The sequence below is a fragment of the Elgaria multicarinata genome, chromosome 5 (assembly GCF_023053635.1).
Source record: "Elgaria multicarinata webbii isolate HBS135686 ecotype San Diego chromosome 5, rElgMul1.1.pri, whole genome shotgun sequence".
NCBI classification, from domain to species: Eukaryota; Metazoa; Chordata; class Lepidosauria; order Squamata; family Anguidae; genus Elgaria; species Elgaria multicarinata.
In genome coordinates, this window is record NC_086175.1 from 40,202,619 (window position 1) to 40,227,556 (window position 24,938).

Genomic DNA, 24,938 nt, shown 5'->3' on the forward strand with positions numbered 1-24,938 from the left:
ATGTTTATGTATATAGTGCCTCTATTACAAGAACCATTGTAGTAAACATTACAGCTTGTAGTTAGTGTTAGTATAATAGTCACTACTGCAGGGGTCCCCAACCTTTTTGGACATGTGGACACATTTGAGAAACTGCACCACCAAAAAAAATGGCTCCCACTGAGCATGTGGCTAGTTGCATAATGGCTGCTGTAGGGGCCTGGCTAATCAAGAGGTGGAGTGGGGGAGAGAATTAGCAAGGCTAGGGGATGGAAGGAAGGGGGAAATAGAAAGAATTGTTTCTTAGGCTACCCAATTATCTTTCACCCATACAGACCTTTCCTAGTTCCTTTCTTTTCACTCCTACCCTCACTAATTCTCTGCAACCCCTTTCCTTGCTATTTCTTTCCCTTCCTGGTCCCTAGTTTTGCTCTTTCCCACTCATACCTTTATCTGTTACCTCTAGCCTCTCTCTCACTTGCTTTCTCTTCCTGCCTGCTGAACAGCAGCAGATTATGGAACAGGAATGCGAACCTGGCACCCTAAGGTTTCTCAGTGTTTTATAGAGCTGTGCAGGTGCCCATGGGTGCTGCATTAAGGAGCCTGCACTTAGTCTTCTGTAGCTCAACCTGGAAAACCTCCAAATGTGTTGGATCGTAACTCCCAAGCAACATGGTCACTGGGAGATGTAGTCCAACACATCTGGAAGGTACCAGGTTAGGGAAGGCTTGCAGAATTAAAATCACTATGTTGTAGACTCATTTAATATTTGAGTTTACAGGAGCAACAGTAGAATAAAAGCTTTCAAGCAGCTTCCAAGCTTAGGTTTGAGGGTGCTGTCATAAAGCAGGAGTTGCTATACTGCATGTTGCAACTCCGTTTCATAGTCTTATATTCCAGCAGAGTTAAATATGCTGTCTTGCATACTGAAAGAACAAAAAGGGACACAACATATTACTGTGCAAACATAAGTTGTAATATAAAGGAACCACACCCACATGCTGCCATAGGACCCATACAATGTAACCCCTGGCTGACATTGTTCAATAGGCACAGACAAGCCTGCTGGGCTAGAGCTGTTGTGCATGCAAACAGCCCTTTGCTCAACCTTTCACATCCATGGAATCTTTCACATTCAGGCAAAGGAACACCCATTGGAGCCCTTCTGGCTACGAAGAGTTTGTACAGGAAGGTGTAAAACGTCAAGATAAAAGGATGAACACAAGTTTAAACCTTTATATCCCAGAGCAACTGTAGCAAGCTTTGCTTAATGTTCCTGCTCCTGCAATGACAGCAGTCCTTTTGTTTAGATAAAAGTATTTTGAAGAGCAAAATAAAGAATGCTAATGACTTCCAGCAAGTTAAGGAAAGCAAAAGAGTGTTGTTCCCAAAACACTTTCAAAGAAGATTGAGGAGAGGTTATCCAGTTGCTCAGTTTCCTAAACACAACTCAACCTGATAATGCAGATTCAAGAAGTGAAAATTTCACAAATAGAATTTATTTTGTATTTTCACATTAAGACATTTATAAATGTATGGATTTAAATATGACAACATTTCCTGAAAGTAGTGCCTCTTTGTTTGAAGAGAGGTTACTACCACATTGATAACATTTTATTCACATAGTAATTAAGGTGTTCTCGTGTTTTTACAAAAAAAAGTAAACTATCCAGATCAACACTTACATGAAAAGCTGGAGAGAATTGGTCAAGTATCAATCAACAGTAATGGAAACTGAAGAAACTGTGCATCAGTGCAATGAAGTGAAGGAATGTACCCATTTTTGCAGAATTTTATCTGTTTTAAATATTGTCCATTTACCTCTGTGCAATCAGATTTGCTCTACAAGTTTCTCGCAGTTTGTCTATTGTAGTCATTGGCAAACTTCCAGGCTCTGTAAATATTTTCTAGAATTAAGAATTAAACTGTTAGTATAAACCAGGGTCAAGGAGAAAAAATGGTGTTTCATAGGATGGAACAGGCAGCAGAGATACTTGTATTCTTGCATTTAAAAATTTCTCTCACCACATAGTTCCTTATACCTATTAACAAGCTCCTCTCCAAAATAGGATATTTCACACTGGTGGCACATTGAAGTGTCCACTGGGTTCGGTACAGCACAGAGGCATACACACATCTTCTCTATAACGTTCCAATTAGTCATGATTCTCATTTATGTATTGTAGTGCATGCCCCTTTGAATTCACATGCCTAAAATTCCATTTTCTTCCACATAAATTCACAGATGTGCTCATGAGTAGGATCTACTGGTGTTCCAACACTCGCACTAATGGCATCATGCTTGCATAAATCAACACTAGCACAATATCAGTGCTTGCTAGTGCAAAGGGAGAGAGAAAAAATCGGTGCTGCCAAATTTCAGCAACCAATGTCTACTTTTTCCGTTTGTACTAGCAAGCACAATGCCACTGTGGCACCCTAATCTGAAGATAATATAATGGGAGGATTACAATGGACAGTCAGAAAATGTGTGTCTCTGCTGGGTTCTTCTCCATAATTAACTTATTTGCAAGTTCACTACTAGAGGATGTGATGGCAGCCACTTGTTCAGAAGGCTTTAGGACAAACCTAACAGCTATTAGTCTTCATAGCTACACAGAACTTCCATGTTCAGAGGCAGTATACTGCTGAAACCAGTTAGGAATGAACAAGGAAGTCCTGCTGGTTATAAGCTTCTCCAGGTAATTAGATTGGCCACAGTTAAATTAGACAGGCCTTTGATCTAGCAACACTCCTGGGAGAACACTTAATTCAGAAACCCCAAAGTTAATTGGCATGCAGAGGCAGTAATTATTAAAAAGATAGTAACCATGGGCAAGAAAGAAAGAAGCTGCAGTATAGCTCATCAGAGGGGTTCTCCAGGCCTAAAGAACAGCTGCATTGGTGCCCTGCAGATGTTTTGGACTACAACTCCCAGCCTTCCTAGCCATGCTGGCTGGGGCTATTAGGAATTGAAGTCTAAAGCATCTGGAGAGCACCAAGATGGGGAACGCTGTATACAGAAACCATTATTTTCAAATGGCCATTTAGCTATATATGGCACTGGACAAGTAATTAAATCAAAGTAACTGCAAGACTAAAATGATACTTTAAGGTCCTTCACAGAAAAGCAGGCCGAACACACACTCTGGTCAAGTCCATTACTCTATTTGACATTTGAATAATAGCTGCTTATTGGGTTAGAAAGTGTTCATCCAGCTCTTGTCTATACTAGGTGCTACGTAAAAAGTGTGGCAACATCAAAGGATGTAATACGAGAAGTTAATTGCTTCTATTAATTGTCATCTCTTTGTGAAACAATGGACAGTATCCAGAGTTAGCCCTACCTACAGTAGACCCATTGAAATGGATGGGACTTTCTACACATCCTTGGATTTTCCTGTCATTCAAGTAGTATCATGAATATACAGAGAAATGTCTTCCAAAGCATAGTGACAAGTTGAATCCAGACTACCTCCATTCACAGAAGAGACAGATCTAGCAGGAGGTCCCTGCTGAGGGAAGGAGGTGGTGATTTTGCAGATTCCTCCTTTAGCTTCCTGGTGCCTCCTCCCATGATGTCCTGGATCTTCCCCTGGCCCTCTAGAGCAGCTTTGCAAGGACGATGGGTGAAAATTACTTCCTGTCCCCCTTCTGTGCTGTGGGCTGTGGTATTCTGTCCACAGGTATTCTTGATCCAACCCAGTGTTCAAACACACTAGGTGAAAACTCACTGATACAATACTCTGAACAGCTATAGCAAAACACTTTGAAGGCTGACAATATCCATAACCATTTTCAAGCAGATTTATACATTTTCTAGAAGAACAGACACCCACCTGCATGAAAGTGTGACACTCTGTTACAAATGGACCTTTGGTGATCTGCTTAAATTTATCACAGATATCTGGAAAGTTCGTGGCTTCCAAAATGAAACCCTGGTATTGCTTAATCAATGTTAAGGCCACACGAAATATTATTTTTGATCCCTCATAGAACAAGCAGTCCCAAATTCGAAGTACAGTCTGTAGAAGAAGAAAGATATTTGTTTAGGCACTACTAGTGTATGCCTTGCTAGTGCATTACATGTAGGGCAACCTTCTAAAAAACAGTAACATACATATAGCTAAACAAGTTCTCACTTGCCTCTACTGGAAGAATGTCGATAAACAAACATATAAACCAACGGGATACTACCAAAGTCCACATAACACCATGCTTCTCCATTAATTCCGCCACAGCTGGAATCTTCATTTTCACAAGTTCTCCGAGAACTTCTTGATCTGTTTTCAGACCCATCATTTCTGGGCTATAATAATCTTTAGAAGAAGGACAAACAAAAGCTAAGTCAACTGAAAAAAAGTATAAGTCAAAAAGGTCAATTTAAAGTAACTATTGTGTGTAAAAAAAAAAGTCCATAATGCATCGTCATCGACTGAGTTTCTTAGCTGCCTTTTTCTTTAAAAAGTCCTAACAACAAAATTATTAAAACATACAAAAATATAAAAAAGCTAAAAACAATTTCCATTAAAATACCATATTAAAACAAGTCAAACCTCTTTATAGTCAAGGGCCACCACTGAAAATGCTCTGTCCCTTTGTTGCTGTTCTCTGAACCTCCCTCAGAGGAGGCACTCTGAGGGCCTCAGATCAGTAGGTTTACACGGAGAGGGGCACTCCATCAAGCTTTTATGTTTCAAAGATAAGCTGTGGCTTGTCCTTCCCATTCTTAATCATAATCTCTTAAGAGTGAAGGACTTCACCCCACACACTGTACCTGGGAGGCCACTCTGAACACAAGCTTGTCAAAAAAGAAAAGAAAAGAAGTCTCATGCACCATGGATTGAGCGGGCCCGGTTCCAAATATATAAATACAGAGTAGACAATACAACTGACTGCAACCCTGTTGTGTTACCTTTTCAACTTTATCCTTCATTGTATCCCAACCCTTATCTACCTATAGCTGACACCTGAGCCCACAAAATGATCTGATATGTCCATTAAAGACAAACAGTTCTCAATAGGGTCCATGGATGATTGCTGGCCTAGACAGCCATTATTTGTGGTTACCAGAGACTACACAAAGAAAAGGAAAGGATCAGAACCTCATCCAACACTCTCCACAGCCTGGTTTTGAGTGAGTTCCTATATTCCCTGCACATACTAGATAATTTGGGTAAAGGGCAGCATCTGTCTCTCCTGCATGTCATCAATTGAGAGACTGCCTTTCACCACTTGAGTTCTCCGAGATACACAGAGAAATCTGGAAAAGCAAAGGTAACCAGAGCTAGGTGGTTGGCAGACATTGCTGATCAGTGAAGCCAATCAGAGCTATGTAGTAGGCAGACAGATTTCTGACTAGCTGCTGGACTGCCATTTTTGTGCATTCCTGGGTTTCAGACTGAATGGAATAGTGCTAGAAAGAAACTGCTCTGAGCTAATTCTCCGTCCATTACAGCTACCTGAAAAATGTGGTATATATGATGCAAAGTTATTAAATGTAATGCAAGAACACAGAAACGAATGTATGTACCGAGGCATGACCTTCGTGCAGGTGGCAAAAAAAAAAATACCAGGTAGACAGTATCAATACAGTCCACCGCAAACCAATTCCCCGCCCCCCCAAGGAACATGCATATATTTGAAAGAAACACAGACATAAATTCCTGGAGGCAAAGGCTATCAATGGCTACTAGCCCTGATGGTTGTGTGCTATCTCCAGTATTCAAGGCAATAAACCTGTGTGCACCAGTTGCTGGGGAACATGGGTGGGAGGGTGCTGTTGCACCATGTCCTGCTTGTTCATCCCTGGCAGATGGCTGGTTGGCCACTGTGTGAACTGAGTGCAGGACTAGATGGACCCTTGGTCTGATCCAGCATGGCACTACTTGTGTTCTTCAGTTAATTGATACTTAAAGAAGCCACCAGATGGCGCTCCATGACTTGGCATAGGTCACCATGCAGTGCGGTCTACATTCCTTTAAGTAAAGCATTTGAACTGTTGAAAGGGAAGAGCAGTTGCCGCTTTCAGTCTCCGAGGCCAGAGCAGAAGCTGAATGCCAAAGCTCTTGGGCAAGAATAGCAGGGCATCATTCCAAGCAGCTAGAAATACTGCTAGACCACGGCTAGACTCGCCATTATGGAATTACCCTGCTTTCATGATAACAAAATGGCAAGAAAACTGACCAGTGGGAAGGAAGGACACTAAAAATTAAAGGAGGATTCCGACTTTTATGGCTTTAAATCTTCTCTCCACTATCACGACACCACAAGCTGTGCGTTATTACACATGGAATATTATCATTCAGATTCAAAAGAGACATGAGGAGTAAACACTGTCATGAAAAATCAAGCTGGGTACAGAGCTGAAACTAGCTAAAAATTTCAAATACTTTAAATAAATTAAAATAAATATTTCCAAGGTGGCTTACTACAACATTTACTGAAAACCAAACCATTATTTTAAAAAATGAAACGTTTTTAAGATAGCATTTTTCAGGAGCAGTAACATCCTCCAGAGACATTAAGTCACTAAAAACAAACCAAAAAAACCCCAAACGCTAAAGGCCAATTAAAAACACATTCAAGTCCCACAAAAGCAAGAGAGTTTTACCTGGTGATGAAAGATTATCATGTTTGGCACCAGAGTTCCAGAGCTGAGGCAACAATAATAAAGGAGCGACCCAGCACAGGAGACAGGGGAAACTAAAGACAGGCCTCCGGTGATGTGCTTACGAACTGGTCAGGGCAGGCTCAGAGGGGTGTAGGCTGTCTTTCATATACATCCTAATGGCCCAGTGCAATATATCATGTTTTATGGACTTGGTACAAGATACAGAGAGACTAAGGGCTGTTCAGACAACACGCTAAGCCATGGTTAGGCCACTAACCCTTTTGCAGCAAAAAGTTAGTGAGTGTGTTTAAACAGTCATTATGTAGCCACCATGGTTAGGAATGGTTCACACGACATGCTAAGCCATGGTTAGGCTGCTAACTTTTTTGCAGAAAATGATTAGTGAGCATCTTTAAACTGTGGATTTATGTAGCCACCAAGGTTAGGAATGATTCACACAACATGCTAAGTCATGGTTCACACAACATGCTAAGCCATAACTTTTAGCTCAAAATACTTAACCACCATGGCTTAGCATGTCGTCTGAACAGGGTCTAAGAGTTAGTTCGTGAATAAGCACGCAATCCTATTCAGACAGAAAAAAGTCTTTCAACCCTCAGCATTTCCCTGCTAGCCATGTCGACTGTGGAATGGTGACTTTTTTTTTTGTCTAAACATGCATAGAATTGCACTTTAACTTGTGGAAAGCAAAGTCATTTCTCATGTGTGGGCTAGGAAGAAGCTCAGAAGGAGGCTTTTAAACACTCCCTTACACAGGCAAATAAATGATTTGAATGTGACATATGGAGGGCAGAATCCAACTGGGCTGCTGTGTTCCCTCTGATTTAGTATAATGCTGTACTAAATTGTATTGTTGCCTATTGATGAACATTTATACTTGACTATGAGAATATCTAATTGAGACCTATCCAGGCCCTGTATTACGTGCTTCTTCTTCCTTTACATTGCTTTTAATTTCCCAATTTCAAATCTCTCTTTCTTAGTATAATCAGTTATGGTCATTTGAAATTTGAAGCATCCATACTCACTTTGTACCTTTCAAGCTCCCTGAATTGTGAACAGCTTTATAATGACCAGTTTTCAAGAGCAACCCACCAAGTCATGAAATAGTTTTAAAGCTGAGAGGCTAATTCTAGCATACCTCAGGACTGTCCCAAATGCAACCTGAAACCATCATATCTCCTGGTACAGCCTTATTTGAATATTTGCAGTCTCCTTTCACATTCCATCTGAAAACTCTAACTAGCTGTAGACTCCATGACCTGAGCATCAGCCACTCAACACACATTTACTATCTTGCCCAATTAAGAGATTTGGAGATCCCAAGAGCTTGCACACACTATTTTGTGAACTTGGGTTGGCTTAGATGTTGGATTCTTTTGCTTATGGCTTTTTGTGTAAATACAAAACAAAAAAATGCCACCACCTTTAAGTTTTACCTGTGAATTGGTCCAAGCAAGTGTATTGCCTATCCAAGTTCTACAAAAACTAAATTACAAATCCCATCACACTACCCAACCTGCCGGACGGTGGCATGCTTTAAAAACTGTTTCCTCCTCTCTCTTAAGGAGTTGAATGCTGTGCATGTACTTGTGTGCCTACAAAGGAAACTAAAGCAAAGCACATGGGATGCAGATAGGGTTTATTATTATGCCCAGGAATGTGGATGCACTGTGCTATTGATGGATGCAGTATTCACACACACACACACAGGCTTTTGTGCTCTTGGCACAACAGAACTATCTTGACAACCTTCTCTGTTTGGCTAACTGGAACAAAAATCACTAGCAGGATTTTTGTTTGCTTTTGTTTGCTTTAGTCTTAATGTTAAAATACTTTTCATAATGCAAAGATGAAGTTGCAACCATGACTTATGATACAGTAATGAGATTTGCAGGGAATAAGGAATAAAGGTTATAAGACCCATGTAACCTTGTTCTCTGCCACAAATGGATTAAAAAGTATCTCTCAAAATAGCAGGGAGTGGGAGTTGCAATTCCTGGACTTTCTATACACTTCCATCTTCATCTTCAGATAAACAATGTGCAGTAGCTTTTAGCACTCCAGTAACATCCCCCAAGTGCACCTCTTTACTCTCTCAAATGTAAGTGAACGGCCACCTTTACTCCTACGAGAACAGATAAAGTGTGGTGCTTGGAGACACCATTCTACTGGAGAGAGAGATCCTGGCCCAACACTTGGTGGCCCTTCTAACATACATAAGAACAAAGCTATGGCTGCCTACACTTCTGCACATTTGTTTAAGGGCATCTTTTCATAACACTTTAAACACAGAGACTAACTAAATTGTTCTGTTATTATTTAGGAATTTCAAAGATGATGTAAACCAGCTTTCCCCAATTTGGTGCCACCAGATGCTTTGGACTTCAACTCCCATCAGCCCCAGTCAGCTTGGCCAATGGTCAAAAATGTTGTGGGGTTATCATTAAAATCATCTAAAGGGCACCAGGTTGCTGTAAATGGTTTGACATCATGATTGGAGAAAAATAAATATATATTTAAAAAGTTAGTGGCATCTTCTGATCCAACATTTGAACCCTCTTAGCTAGAAGCAAAATGTCACTGCAGGCTCATAAAATGTTCTAAACCAGGGGTGAGGAATCTGTGGCACTGTATATTTTGTAGACTACAACTCTCATAATCCCTGACCATCTGGTATGTTGGCTGTTGGTGATGGAGCTTGGAGTTGAACATTACCCAGAGGGCTGCAGCTAGTTCCTCATTCCTGTTCAAAATATACGTCTGTCTATTGAACTTCCATGACGCTTTCCACTTGAAAGACTGTCAACCCAGGGAATACAATCAGCTTAAAAGAGAAGTAGGTGGCCCTAAATTGTTTGTCATCAGTTTTCCACAACCCCACAGTCACCTCGGCATATCACATTCTCCATCCTGTCCTTGTAGATTTTGTAAACCACCCAGAGAGCTTCGGCTATTGGGCGGTATAGGAATGCAATAAATAAATAAATAAATAAATAAAAATAAATAAATAAATAAATCATCTGCTTTGGGAGAATAAGAATTTCATTTGCACTTTCTGCCTCCTTAGGGAAGATGTGGAGTTAAGGCTTGTGAGCCTTAACTCCCAATTCCCCTGCTTTTTTGGTGCTTGGTTGAAAGCTCTACAGCCTTAACACTGTTTTGTAAACCGTAGGTTTTTTTGTTTTGTTTAATGAATTATTATTTATGAGCCAACATAACATTACTGGCAATGAGATGGTAAATGAGGAAGCTACCATGACCAGTAAAGACAAAAATTAAGTTGCAAGGTAGACTTCTAATTACATGTTTACTCTTCAGTTTAGGCATTCATACCTTATACAAATGTCTACACATCAACTTGTTTGAAAGATATTTCTGCTTTAGAAGCATGCATCAGTTCCAAGAGGAAAAGTTATTTTACCATATTTGTAAAGGAGCTCACAGTTGCATATATGAAGTCACTCTAATTTATTTTCACAACAACACTCAGTTTGTCTGTGCATAAAGCTACCTTATGAACTTCATGGCTGAATTGGTCTCTTGGGTCAAAGATGCAGGACATTTATGCCTCCAGTCTCTCTAGTTCAGTTAATCATTCTACTGTTCTAAACATATCCTCTAAGAAAATGGCGAAGAAATTTTATCTTTGTGGAAGGAAATTAGCACCAGAAGATGATAAAGGGCCAAACTAAATGTTCTCCTAATCACATATCATGTATATGGATGATAGTTTTATTTACTCTTGTGTAAGCAAGTATGGCCCCAATTCAGATTGGGACCACCTATTCCACCCACCCAGTCTCTCCCAATGGAAGATAATTTCCCCCCTCAAAATCACCTTCAGTTGAGTATTATTTTGTTAATTTTAGTGGGAAATAGATGGGGCAAAAGTTTAACACACACACACACACACATCAGCACCATGTTCCCAATCGGAATCCATAGTTACACAAGTGACTCTGTTCAGACGATACAATAAGCCATGGTCATTAAGCATTCTGAGATAAACATTATGGCTTAGTGTGTCATGTGAACCACTCCTAACCATGATGGCTACATAACCACAGTTTTAACACACTCACTAACCATTTGCTCCAAAAGGATTGGCGGCTAACCATGGCTTAGTGTGTCATTTGAACAGCCCCAGTGTGATTAGAAGAACATTTAGTTTGGATGTAAAACAATGCTACTTTGCATATAGTATCAACATACAATGAATCCCTTATATCAGAGTTTTAGCATGAACAATTCTTGTCTCACACAACTGGTAGCATTACTGACTACTTTAGAATGCCAAAAGCTGTTCTGCATGTAAGTGGTGTATACCATGTAATGATACTTTTTATGACACATTTGGCACAAGCCTTTAAAGTAGCACTTCTTTGTTACACAAAGATTACAGTGGTTTTCTTCGGAGGTAAAAAGCATCTTCATTTGTCTTATTCTGATAAGCTGGATAAAACAATTCAATCAAGTATACTGGGTTCAGATGACACAATAGTCAACAGTTGCTTACATAGTCAACAGTTGACTACTGTGTCATTTGGTGAGTCTTTTCCACACCACGACTGGTTATTTCCACAAAATAACCAATGCAAATAATTAATGGTGTGCAGAGTTGACTATCTGAACAACCATTGATTATTGTGTCATGTGGCAGGCTCCATTGACTATTTTACATGGTTACAGCGTCACGAAGCAAGAGCAGCAGAAACCCCTACCGCTCTTGCCCAGCGCAGCTCTAGAGGCATGTGTCAGCCATCCAGGGAAGCACGCGAGGAGATGCCGATCGTGGCAGCCCTTGGGTGGGGTGCCGTGATTGGCAACGCCCCATGCACTCCCAGGAACACACACATCCCATCCCTGGGTGGGATGCCGAGGACAGGGTGCAAGAATCTCTCGGGTGACTATTTAGGGGCTATTCCCAACACAGCAAAATAGTCATCCGTGGAGTAAACTACTGATACATGGTTGACTATTGTGTTGTCCAAACGTGGCCCATGTTGGACCTTTTTCACAAACCAACTGTTTCTTTCAAGCAGCAACCTGAGGTGTGCCTTTTCTTTTTCTTATTTGTTTTTTTGGAACTGCCCATCTGTCTCTTCCAAACCATGGCCACCAACAAATATTTTTGGAATGCCTAATGCAGTGAGCTATCTAGCAGCTTTGAGTTTGGCAGAGCTAATCTTTTAAAGCATCTAGATCTTCTAAGAGCTAGGCCTTTATTACTTTAATAAACATGCAAATATCCAGATGTCTTCAGAAGTGCAGCTCTGGTTTAGATAAAATTTTAAGTAGCTTGAATGCAAGTTGAAAAGTACAGAAAGCACTGCGCTTCTCAATGAAGAAGTAAATCTGTCTGGACTGTACCACTTCAAATTGCAGGTGGGAGCTCACGTGATGGAATGAGAACTCATGAAGAAAATATTCTCTACACGTAGAAATGTGACATGGGAGGGAGAAGGCCAGGCTAAAAACAGTCTCCTAATTTTCTTTGTGGAGTGAGTGTTGATGATTTTGTTTGTTTGTACAGAGAAACATTCAATCACATAAGCCCCACTTGAAGTGCTACAAACCCGAAAGAGAATTGGGCCTTAGCAAGTTCTGCTCTTAAGGGACAGTTCAAGTGCCAACAAAGCTGCCCAGGAAGCCTCAACGAAGGGGACCAGAAATCAAAGCTGAAAATTAAGAAGTAAAAACAAAAGGAAAAAAGAGGGGGAATAAAAGGAGACCAGCTTTAGAAATCAGATGGTGCCTGCACAAATAGGGAAAATGGGGATGTCTGTACAGCTGTCTACTTCTGAGGGTGCCACATGCTCCTGAGGTTCAAACCTCAGGAGCAATTGCAAATCGAGTGTTTAATGTCACAGTTTGTGACATTAATCGAGTGTTTAATGTCACAGTCCCTTTGGAATGTATTACCAATGGCCTTTAAACAGTTCTGTCATTTAGATGTCTCCCCAAGACTCATCCCTTCATGCAGTCTTTTCCTGAAGTGTGACATAGGCTCAGTTCAAACAACACATTTCTCAACAGTGTTTTTAGAGCACCACAGTGTAATTTTTACCCCACTGTTGAGAAATCTGTTGTCTGGAGGGAAAACACCACCCACAGTGGAGTTTTTTGTTTTTTTGTAGTAAACACACCATGCTGAATATCCACGCTGTGCAGCGGAGAGTTCATGCACAACCATTGTGTTGTGTGTAGGGCTCCGTGGAGTTTCCCATTGCTACACAGTTCTCTGGCAAGAGCAGCCTGTGTGTTGAGCTCTGTGGACTTTTCCTGCTGGCTACAGAGTTCTCTGGCAAGAGCAGAGAAAGGAGTGAGTACCACTCTAGGTGACTCGACCGGATTAGTTTTTTGCAGCAATAGCTGATGGGATACCATCAGGAAGACTCAGGGAGGAGAGAGGGTGGAGGAACTGTCAATCAAACATTGTGTTGCCTTCTAATCAACTCCATGGTAGCCCACAGTCACACAATGGTGGAGTTAGAACACTTGTGTGGTAAGTTCCCCCTACCCAACCATTGAGTGGATTTTCCCACTGCGTAGAGAAATGTGTTGTCTGAACTGAGCCATAGCCAGCTATGGTCTGTAAAGCACAGTACGGTGTGTAGCTTTATTGCCAATATTTGATATTGTGTTGTTTTATTGTTTTTTTAATGGTAATGACATTGTATGTTCATTGCTTTGATAACTGTGGAAACTGCTATATAAATGTGGGTAATACATAAAATAAATGCTACAGAAATAACATGCTATCTGCTTCAGGCCTAACATGCTAGCTGAATGTTAGTCATAGTTATAAGATTAGAATTAGCCACTAGTCAAAGGTTTTTGTTTCTTGTGTAAGATTATATTGTGTTGGGAATCAGGGCCTCTTCTACATGGAAAGAACAGCCACATCAGAAAATACTGTGCAACATCCCCATATGTCAACAAAAAGGATGAACGTATACACATATATTTTGATACACATGGGAAATGTATACACAGTAATTACTGTTTCACAGATTTGCTCTTTATTACAATTACAATATTATACAATTAGACTCCTGGAAACCAAAAACTATAAATTTGATTGACAAGGCTACTGCACTCTTAATTCAAACACAGAAAATGAGCTGCAACACAAAGATAAGATAAGAATCTGTCGTACCAGGTAGTATTCGACCAATGAGAGCATCTAGCAACCAAAAGGACTCTTCTTCATTCCTTGTAATAAGAATCAAATATCCAGCTATGAAATTCATGCCCTGAAATAAAAAGGAAAAGTCTAATTTATCTAGGAGATCTAGCTTGATTTCATATTGACAGATGTAGTCCTGAAGGAGCCAATTAGGGATTGGGGGGGTGGGGAGCCAAAACACCATTGACCTGCTAATCAAAGTCCATTTTAAAAGTGTTACAAGCAAATTCTTGCCTGCAGATGTGATTAAATGCATGTCAATTTCTGAAGCTACATTGAAGGAAACATGAAGTCGGGGCCATTTGACTTGACAATTCAGTAGATTCATTCTCCATTTACAATTCTAAGAAGTCTAAAAACCTACTGCCTTGAAGAACACCATCAAGTTTCTTGTCAAACGTGTCTGCCCCAGAAAGTGTAAGACTACACAAATTTACAAGCCAAATACAGGATGAAAACTGAACTACTGCAGCTGCACAATGAATGCATAGAATAATAGGGCATTTAGCTATACGTAGGGGAATATAAACAAGGTCCATTTTAGATTATACTTTTCACTTAATAGGCACTCCAGATACACTTCTTTGCTTTCAACGAACGATAATATCAAAAGTTCCCTGGAGTAAATATCCATTTACATGTTATTAATACCACTTAAGCATTCTACAACTGACTATACACATGTTTTGGCTCAAGTCAAGGATGTGATATGTGCGGTTCTCTAGACGTTGTGGGACTGCAACTCTCATCATCTTTGGCTATGCTGCCTGGGGCTGATAGGAATTGCAGTTCTATTGACAATTCTCCAAGCCCTTTGTGATGTAGCTAATCCATATTGGATGTAGCATATTGGAGAAAGCGGGGGTGGAGGGAAATACAGGCTCTGTATAAGAACTATGTTTTGAATGTTCTTTGCAGTTTGGTGTGGGAAAGAGATCTACTTCAAGTAGCACATAAAATGCAGTCATGTTCTAAGCTTATAAACTCATGGTAAACAATTGGCTCATTTTACAACATTGCTATATTTCTGCAGTACATTTTTTAAATAAAGAAAATCATGGAATTATTTTGCAACAAAGCTGAGCCACAACCAACCCCAACCCCTCTAGCAACTGCTATTCTGGAAATCTTACATGTATAAGTTGTAAGATTGTTTTAAAATATTCATGAACCTTAGTATCAGTTGCACTTGTTCAAGTCTAATCTTTGGATGCATCTCCAGTTACCTTATTTTCTTTTGAACCCTCCCAGCTCCTCTTTCAACAATCACTCTTCATCTCCTTACTATCCTCTTCCATAGTGGGAGAATAATACTTTTTCATTTTATCTCATAAGCGCTGCCAATTGGGGCTCAAGGAAGAAAAAGAATCCAACACAGAGGATACATCAAGGACTAGCATGTCCATTTATTCAAACAGGACCAATTGGGTTTTTTTTCACATTCCAAAAGTTCATAACCATCTCTCCCCCATCTAACGGGGCACTCTTCAAAAGCGTTTGTTTTCAATTCACCCCCCTCCCCCACCCACCAGTCTGTAAAAAGCCAACAGCTGTTGTAAAAACTGTTCAGTGTTGTTGGGGCATTTGCCCTCCCATTGTGAGGATGCCTTTTCAGACCTTATCCCGCCAGTTTGCTTGACAATAGCAACCATGGTGACAGAAGGCTATTTGGCACTTAAACTGCAGCAGGCACAAAACGCTGCCCCTCAGAAGACGGTTCTGGGAACAACCACATTCACTTATTGCACATGCCAGCATAAAGCAGGACTTGCTGCACATAATAGCAAAACAAACCTGTTTTAGCTCTTTGGAGGAAAAGTTCACAGTTACATTTTTCGATAACAACTTAACTCTCGCACACATTAACATTGCTGGAAGATGCATTTAGGAAGGTCCTGAAACATAAGTGCAGGTTATTCAGAATCACATGCCCAGAGAGCTTCGGCTATTGGGTGGTATAGAAATGCAATAAATAAACAAATAAATAAACATGCATTGTTCTATGTACTCTTTGGAATCTACACCCAGCTCTGCTGTGGCTAAATGAGATCCTTTTGTCTTCAATCTCCAGCTTAATTTGGCATTATGTTCCTTTAAAATCACTAAGACTTGTTTCCAAAAGAGCAGAAGTTTAGAATTAATATGTCCATATATATGAGGGGGACAGCTTTGAGGTACATACCTAATTGCATGCCATCTGCACCCTTTGTCCTTAACTTGTGCTTCTTCCACCCCTACTATTCCTGGGAATATTGGCATGCAAGACCTTGCCAGCTCCAGATTTGGGCCTCATCTACACCATGCAGGATATTGCACTATGAAAGTGGTATATAAAAGGCAGGAGCCACACCAAGCAGGATATACTAGTATGAAAGTGGTATATGGTATATGTCAATGGGCCCCAACAGTTGGCGGTGCACTTCAATACCGCTATAAAGCAACAGTGTGGCTCCTGCTTTTTATATACCGCTTTCTTAGTGCAATATCCTGCTTGGTGTAGATGAGGCCCTGGTGTGAGAGCCCTGATCAGCAGTTTTACAGGCTGTTTTGCATATGGTTAGAAACTCACAAATGAAGCAAGCAAACTAGATACTATTGAGTTGAGCCTAAATTTTAGGATAAAATGCCATGATAAGTTAACATGTGTGAAACCTACACTGCTCAAAGCTTGCATTGCAAACAAGCACAGTAGAAGTTACATGTACTTGCATCCTTAAAGTTACATACCTGGCAGTATCCCACAGATTGATTATGGTGTCCATATGCCACCAATACATTGTAGAGTGTTTTCTGTAAACAGGGATCCGCAGTTTTGCGAAATCTTACATTATCTGGAAATGTTCTATTCATGTCTAAAATAAAAAAGGGAAAGAATTTAAAATATATCTAAAAACATGTGACGTAATAAACAAAGCTTTGGATTTTAATTGGACTAGAGTTCAATTCACCAATGGAGTTAGTGGATCACAAAATGTTGTCTATTTTGGCATTTGTTTATTCACTTCTAAAACCAAAAGTTATGCAAAACGAAGGCTGTATTTTTGGAAGATCCAAGTTTGATTTGATGTTCTTTTACCCTGCAGCAGGGATGGGCAAATATTTTCACCCTGAGAGCCACATGTAGTGCTGGGTCACTTGCCACAACACACAAGCATGTGCACACACACTCCTTCCAACACTCACAGACTTCTCAGTGTGCAGGCATAGGTGGTAATAATAATAATAATAATAATAATAATAATAATAATAATAATAATATACTACGGTCACAAGACAAGCAAAGGCATAGGGAGGTTCAAGCTAGGGATGTATGGGAAATTCATTTGACTGCTTTGGACCAGAATTTAGCCAACTCACATCTTCCACAACTGAACATTGACACAAACATAGTCTGAGATTGAAGTCTGTACATTTCCAAGCTTGCAGTGCAATTCACATTTTTAAAAAGTGCATATTTGATGCGTACATTTGAAAAAGGAAAAAAAGCACATAAATGCACTCAAACATTTGTGCAAAAAGGGGAAAAAAACCAGAGTCTGCCATTTATTATGGACTCAAGTTGGTACAAACTCCAAGGACAAAATCAAATCGCCTTGATAAGCTCAGGTTTGTTGATTCACACGTCTCTAGTTTAAATTTCCCCTCCTTGCCTGCTGAGATGAGGAAATGGGAATGGTGGTAGAGATTTAAAGTCACCCCAGTGATTCTGATCCACATGCAAGGCAGAGACTAACCGATGGAGGCATATAACAGTATTTCGTAAGATAAAATATAACCAATTGCCTTACTGAAAACTACACTGCCATATTAGCTCAACAAAGATGAGCTCACGCAACAGACCAGTGCAGATTTAAATGGACAAAAATCATGCTTTACCTACTCCTCCACATAGGTTAGTTTTGGAATCAGCTTGGTGTGTGTTTTTGTTTTTTTACAAGGCTTTTCTAAACATAGTATTATGCTATTACTGCAGTCAGAAAAATGAAGTCATGAATGGAAAAATCTGCTCCTTCATGCAAGGGAAAGGTCAAAGCGTAGAGAACTTTTCAGTGCAGAGATGCACGGTCATGTATTTTGTTCGTTCTTTGCTTCAATCTCTGCAATTTAGCTGAATATCAGAACAGTTATTCCTTCACTGGCAATCCCATTTTAGTCAAATTTAGCTTAAACATTAACCTAAACATTCTTGCTAGAGAAAAGGGGTTCTCATTTTTATTCATCAAAAAACCTCTAAGATGAAGATACTTTTTTGCAGATTAAAAAAAAAATGTTTCACTTGACAACAGATTGGATCCCATTTAGTCACACTTGGAGTCAGGGCTGGCGCCAGACTATTTTGCGCCCTTGCACACACACACATACACACCAAAAATTGCCAACTTCGATTTTTAAGAACAGATATTTTGTAGAAAAAAATATAAAGCACAAAACTTGAACTTATTACATTTTTTCTTAAAACAGCTAATTTGTATAAAACTGTGACCCTTAAAGGTCAGTACTGCACCCCTCTGTGCCCTAGGCGGCTGCCTAGTTGGCCTAATGGTAGCGCCAGCCCTGCTTGGAGTAGACCCACTGAAATAAATGGGGGTTTAGTCATGCCTAACGTAAGTCCCAGGGATTTCAATAGATCAACTCCAAATATGACTAAACCTGTATCAAATCCAATATTTTGACCACCTCTTTCTGCTTGCATTAAAGCAGCAGCACTTTCAGAATGTCACTAGTTTTAAATTTTTTCTTCTGTATTTTTAAGAAGTCAAGCAATTCTGATCTTAAAGACACTGTACTCAGTTTAGAGACCCCCACAGCCAAAGTTGTGCTGGAGTTGTCGGTTTTGACAGATGTGGTGACTATGGGAACAAGTAAGAATTCAGTTCCTTCAGACCCTACAGTTAACATTGTGAATGCAGTAGTGGACAGCATATGGTCAGCACTGTATCTGTAGTCCTAATCTTGAGACCAGAGTCACACAGGCACACACATGTCGGATGTGGGCATCCACATGGGTAACATCCACCTTGTGTGTGGGGTTCCTAATTGAGCAAGAATTTTTATCATCATCACTCCCTCCTCAAAAACGCAGAGTCAGTAGGTCAGAGTGATTGTATGCAAGGAAGATCATTTCCATAGACTTACTCCTGAATAACACATAATTACTGGGTTCTGATGTCTATATAACAGACTCCCATCTGCCATAATGCCAACAGCAGCCCCATGCAAAAAGGGGCGAGGTAGAAGCTAACAACATTTTAATGGGAGGTTCCTGAAAGCCATCCATTGTTGTAAGCCTGTGAAGTGTTAGCCATATGGTAAACTGATTTTAGAATTTCATCCTATATAGAAGAGCCACAAATCATTAAAATTGAGGGGAGGGTACAGAGGGAAGGAAACAAACTCCTTTCTCTATCCAGCCTCTTCTCAATATTTTTGAAGAGGTGGGACAGAGAAAGGAGCCAGGGACCTTCTTTTCCATTCTTCTCATCTCAAGGAGGTTCTCCTTCACTTGCCCTCCTCTTCCATCACCACCACCCAGCATATGAAAGGGCCCCTTTCAATGTCCCACCCAACAGAAAAACCAAAGGATTGAACAAGACCTCCATGAATACACCTTCCTAGTTACTACACCCACAATTATGAGAAAACACAGTAATCCCCACAAAAGTGTGTTGTCACAAACAAGGGTATTGATGCTGTGTGTGTCAGAGGCTGCTCTTCAAGAGGACTTGGATCATGTGCTAGGAATCTCTATGTGGATGTGTTCCTTGGAAGCATATAAATGATAACACCATTTTATTATGAATGAGCTACACCTAATACTTTAAGTACAAGTAATGTGTTTTTATTTTTCTTGGTCAGCCCTGCAAGGTAGTACCTCCACAGTCAGTTACTTGTTAGTTATTTCTTGAAACTTTGAATATACATTGGAAATATTAGAGCTGACATTCAAGATATTAGTTTTAAAATTAAATTATAAATGTTTTATAACTACAGTGACCAGCATTATTCTGGGCCAAAGAAGTTAGTGTGCTCTACAACAGTGCTTTAAAATAAAAAAGTTCCAAGGGCAAAAATTGGTATCTTCAGACGATCGCAATACTGGGAGGGGGAGCTATGGTGGCTTATTCTCCTGCCTCCACTCATGCTTCACTTGTGCCAACCATTTGCATAACCACTACAAGGCAGCATGGGTTGGTATGTCATCCGAATCAGGTGTGCAATGCAGCAGGAGTGACTTCATAACTACCTTACAACCTCTACTGCATGTTGTGGGTTCAGGGTGGGATGAAGCCACTCCTGCTGTGCACCAGGTTTGGCTGACACACCAACCTGCACTACAGCATGGGGAATTATGCAAATAGCGATCGCACATGCAGCATGTGTGGGGGCGAGGGAGAAGCCACAATGGCTTCATCTCCCTAAGTGATCACCCAAACCCAGTCAGTAAGAACACAATATAGTTTTGTCATACTTTATTGGGAGGCTTACCATTCTCGTTGTGAAAGACTGCAACACAGGTACATTTTGGGTTTGTTTATGCTTTTCAATTCCAAATTAAGAATATGGAATTGAAAAGCATCATAAACTAAAATTTACATTGAGCTTTAAACATGGAGATTGATAGGAAGATTCAGATGGGTGGGAAAAACTGGACCCTCTTAATAATTGTGAAATAGCTAGTATACTAGTGTTGAAATGATAATATGGAATTGCCCTATATATCCAGGTTGAAAGGAGAAAAAATGCAGTTTTACACCAAAGAAAGTTTAAATGACAATTAAGGATCTACTTAAATCCTAATAAAAATACAATTATGAGCTTTTTGTGGATAGGTTGCCTGTATCAACAACGAATATCACAAGCTTCTATTGGGTGTTCACTATGATGAGTGGAAGTCGTAAAAGTAAGACCTAAGTACAGATGCTTTGCAGTATGGTCCTGTAAACCTATTAAGGTGTGTAACTTCAAGTAGTATTTTTATCCATTTCTATATCGTTGGTCTTTCAAACCTCTTTTCTTTTTTTAAAAAATCGTTACTTCACCAGTCAATGGAATTAACATTATCCCACTGTGTGTCTTTCCTAGAACTAAAGAGGAGACCTTTTCTTGGTTTAGTTTATTTTTGCACTCCAGGGATTAGCCTCTATGGGAAATCTCAACAGTCTGTTAAAATGACCTTGAATAATCACCTTAGTCCCCTGCCTGGAACATTAGCTTTGTGAACAGGAAGCTTCTTTGAGCTAGTATTGTTGCATTCTAATTATCTCATCATTTCCATTATACCATATTCAGAGGTGAAATCCCATCTTGTTTGGAGCCTGACTTGGGTCAAATATTTTCCCGAGAAATTAATTATTCAAAGTCTACCAATACCTTTATAAAAAACAGTAATAATTTCTTTTTAAAAAAGAAATCATTAATTTCACTTTCAGCTTAAAGTGATAAAAAGGGAGAACTGCAAAAAGCTCATAATAATAAAAGGTCCCTAGAAGGTCCATCATGATAGCAGCACAGGACAAAAGCAACTTCAATCACTTAGAACCATTTTGTCACTATTCTAGCTGCATATTTTTGAAAATATCTGACTACGATCACCATTGACTAGTCCTCCCACATTTCACTTTGAAAAAGTTATTTGTAGCATCTTTTAAAAAATGTTACACTTACTGAAATTTACTTGACAGCTATACTCCGGATAGTACCAGATTGATAGCAACATACCAGCCAAACTAAATAAAGATGCACATAAGGAAAAGATCATGCATAAAAATTGTCAAAACAATCACCTGGTTCACACAATTAAATAACCCATGGTTTAACCATGGGTTGTTTGGGAGTGTGGGCGAACAACTGAGCATCCTGACCACTCGCCTGCTTCTTGTGCACTAACTAAACAAACCAGGGGTGCTCCATCCCTGGGCTGTTCTCCATGGTGTGCAAACCTGGAACTCTGAGTTGTTGAAGGAGGAACAGTCATATTTAGAAGAACTCATGGGTTGTTCTTGGGTAAAAGCTCTAGACTGTTTCTCTCTCAACAACCCAAAGTTCTCACGTCATGGGTTATTGAAAAGGTAGTCCCTGGGTTGTTTAGAGCAGTGGAAGTAGGTGGATGGGAGCCAGCTTGCTCTCACACACTCCCAAACAACCCAGAGTTAACAAACCAAAGGTTATTTAATCACATGAACCAGGTCAACTGCCCCACATTGGCAGAAAAAAACATTGCTTTTGTGAAGAGGATACAATGATGTGTTCAATTCACCTGTGTCCATAAGCTGGCATAAAATTACCTGCATCCATCTCTATACACAGAATGGTAAACTACAAGCTTCTAGGTATACACAGGAAGAGAATTTACATATATTTAAAAACTAACCTGTCTTAATTGTTTCCACCAGCTTGTCATTTTTGTCCCCATCAAGTAATTTCTGGTAGTATCCAGGGTTTTGATCCATGTGGGACTGAGCACCACTGACCACCATCCAAACCAGTGCACGGTGCTCATTTGGAATGCCTTTCCTGATATAGCGTTTCACTGAAAAAAAACCAATCATTTGAAAATACATTTTTGGATACTTAAAGGCAAAAAAAGAAAAGGAAAAAAAGCCTGTTTTCCTACTTCTCCTATCGTTCAGACAACCCAACCATATCTGCATGCGGATATAGAAACTAACACTGTAAATGAAAACTAATTCCAGCTTCTTCCAAGGAATCCTAAGAAGTTCCACATTTGTAAAGCAGCTCAGTGGGTAGAGCCACCTACTTTGCATGCAGAAGGTCCCAGGTTCAAACCCCAGCATCTCCAGGTAGAGCTGGGGGGGGGTGGGGGGAGGGATATCTGCCGAAAAAAATCCTGAGCCGCTGTCAGTCAGTGTTCACAAACCTTGGCTACTTAGACCAGTGGTCTTCCTCTGTTCCTAAAGTTCATCATACATAAAACTGTGGTATCTTCTAAACATCCTTTTCCTGGACCCATTAAAATTAATACTCCACTGTTGTTGAACATGTTGTGCGAACCCGGAACAATGAGTTGTTTAAAGTCTGAACAAAGCAGCAAGTTAGTTCAACAACAAACACCAGTTAACCACTGAACCCAGGTTCATACATCACGCTCAACAACTTACAAATGAGCTGATCGTAGGTTGTTGAGTAAAAGCAGAAGTGGCGGGTGCATGAAAGGCAGCATCTCTGACAGCCCATGGGCTTTCGTTACATGCGAATTGGCCCATTCTGATAATCAAATGGCAACCTTATCTAATAAAATGGAATTTGGTGGTGGTGGGGACTTCTTTTGCCCTCCGCGTGATATTATAACAACTGGGTATTTATAGCCAAGAAGAAAAAGCACCCACGTTTGTGTAATATTCCCATAATGTCTCTTTTGCCTTTGCAGCTGGCCCTTTCCCATCATGGCTATTGATTCTGAAAGTAAAGTCTGCCTGAAACATAGTTAAACCAAACGCTGCAGGCAGAGCATTGCCTTATGACTTTGGTGGCCAGTGCAAGGGGAAAGCTGCCCTGCGGCTTAACACACACTCATTATTCCTTAACACTGTTGTCAATATGACAGTAGAGCCATAGGCCTATAATGAGGGAAAGTCCTTTAAGTTCTGGAGACCACACATCCTTTTTCAACTAGCAGTAAGATTTTTTTAATGTCTACCAATGCATCATTTTATTCATTTAATTTGTATCTTGCCTTTCCTCCAAAAATTGATGCTCAGAGCTGCTAACTTATAAAATACAGATTAAAAGCAAATCCATAATTAAAACATAACATGGAAACAAATAAATTCAAAACACAATTAAAAACACAAGAAAAAATTGCATTAACTCTATAATTCCTTAAATTTTGGAAGTTTTAGGTATGTCAGGTCTACTTCATTTTAATCTAAAGGATATTCCCCACCCAACCAGGTTGATTCAGTAAAGACACGCACACACCCTACCCATTCTAATTCAGTTTGAGCCAGCATCCAACTATAACCATTCATGATTACAAAATTAAAACTTTATCAAGAACACCCTCTAATTGAATCTTTTAAAGAGAGAATTCATAATTTCATTTTAAAGGGAAGCCAAATTTGATAATCTTATCACAGTGCTGGGAAATCCCAGGAGGCACCTGTTTGCCCAGAATATGTATCTAGAATTTAGAAAGTGGTCCAAGGCGAGCATTGAATGAGACATTGGCATCTATTTTATCAGTCATGCATGGCCTAATTACTTCCTAGCTTAGCCCCTACTGCTATCATTACCCAATAAAAACTGCCAAGAATCTATAGCATCTAGTCACCTAACTAGTTATAGTGTTTTCACATGTACAGATAACATGCAATTATAAATGTCCAAAGGGGTAGCAATTATATGTTATCATTCAAGCAGTAAACCTGTCAAGCAAACAGTGAGACATGAGCTCTCCTAATTCTCTTCAAAGAAGAAGAAAATACTTCTGAAAGAGTGTATTTTGATTAACTCATGTGCATGCAAATATAATAATCTTTTAATTTGTTTCTTTTTTATTCAACCCCGTGTGCATGCAAATGTAATAATCTTTTAATTTGCTTCAGTCTTGAGATTCATCAAACTTTGTTCTGTGCATCTCCCTTAAACCAATAAAGTTTAATCTCACTGGCTTGGATCCTAACTTCTGTGACCAGAGTTCCATTCCGGCTGAAGCCCTCTGTGCCCCTTGAAAATCTGCTTCCAAGTGTTGGATGTTGCAAGGGGCAGTAGAAGCAAAATTTAAGAGGCCTTCCCTTGAGTGAGCAGAAAGCCTTTATGCTCATGCATTTTGATCCAACTCACTATACTTGTAAGTTACTTGAACTATACTTTTCTGCCTCACCTTTAGTTGTGTTGTACTCTTTTAAGAAACAAGTTGGTATCCATTCATTCAGCATTTAAGTTTGCTTTTATAACGACTTGCATTTGAAAGTTCTATTATCCAAGTATGCTTTTAAAAAAACAGGGCTGGGGAAAGAGACATCCTACCATGACAGCTTACTGTACCAGGTTTGCAACAAATAGCTGCTGTTATCAGACATAGATAATACCAAATGGATTAATTTCTTACAAGGTCAGAATCTACGTAAAAATGAAAGCTATTCATAAATGATCAGCTGTCAAGCGTAGGAG

The 24,938-nt window shown here is 39.8% G+C and overlaps 1 protein-coding gene across 1 annotated transcript in view; it reads right to left on the reverse strand.

The window, feature by feature from the left end:
* Positions 1-1,637: 1,637 nt before the first annotated feature.
* Positions 1,638-24,938, reverse strand: part of GRTP1 (growth hormone regulated TBC protein 1) — a 28,242-nt gene continuing 4,941 nt past the window's right edge. Inside the window, exons 3-8 of the mRNA XM_063126178.1 lie at positions 22,177-22,335; positions 16,533-16,657; positions 13,776-13,872; positions 4,126-4,298; positions 3,819-4,004; positions 1,638-1,886 (exon numbers count right to left, since the gene is read on the reverse strand). Coding sequence (XP_062982248.1) covers positions 1,797-1,886; positions 3,819-4,004; positions 4,126-4,298; positions 13,776-13,872; positions 16,533-16,657; positions 22,177-22,335 — 830 coding nt within the window. The 3' untranslated portion in view covers positions 1,638-1,796. The remainder of the gene's footprint in view (positions 1,887-3,818; positions 4,005-4,125; positions 4,299-13,775; positions 13,873-16,532; positions 16,658-22,176; positions 22,336-24,938) is intronic.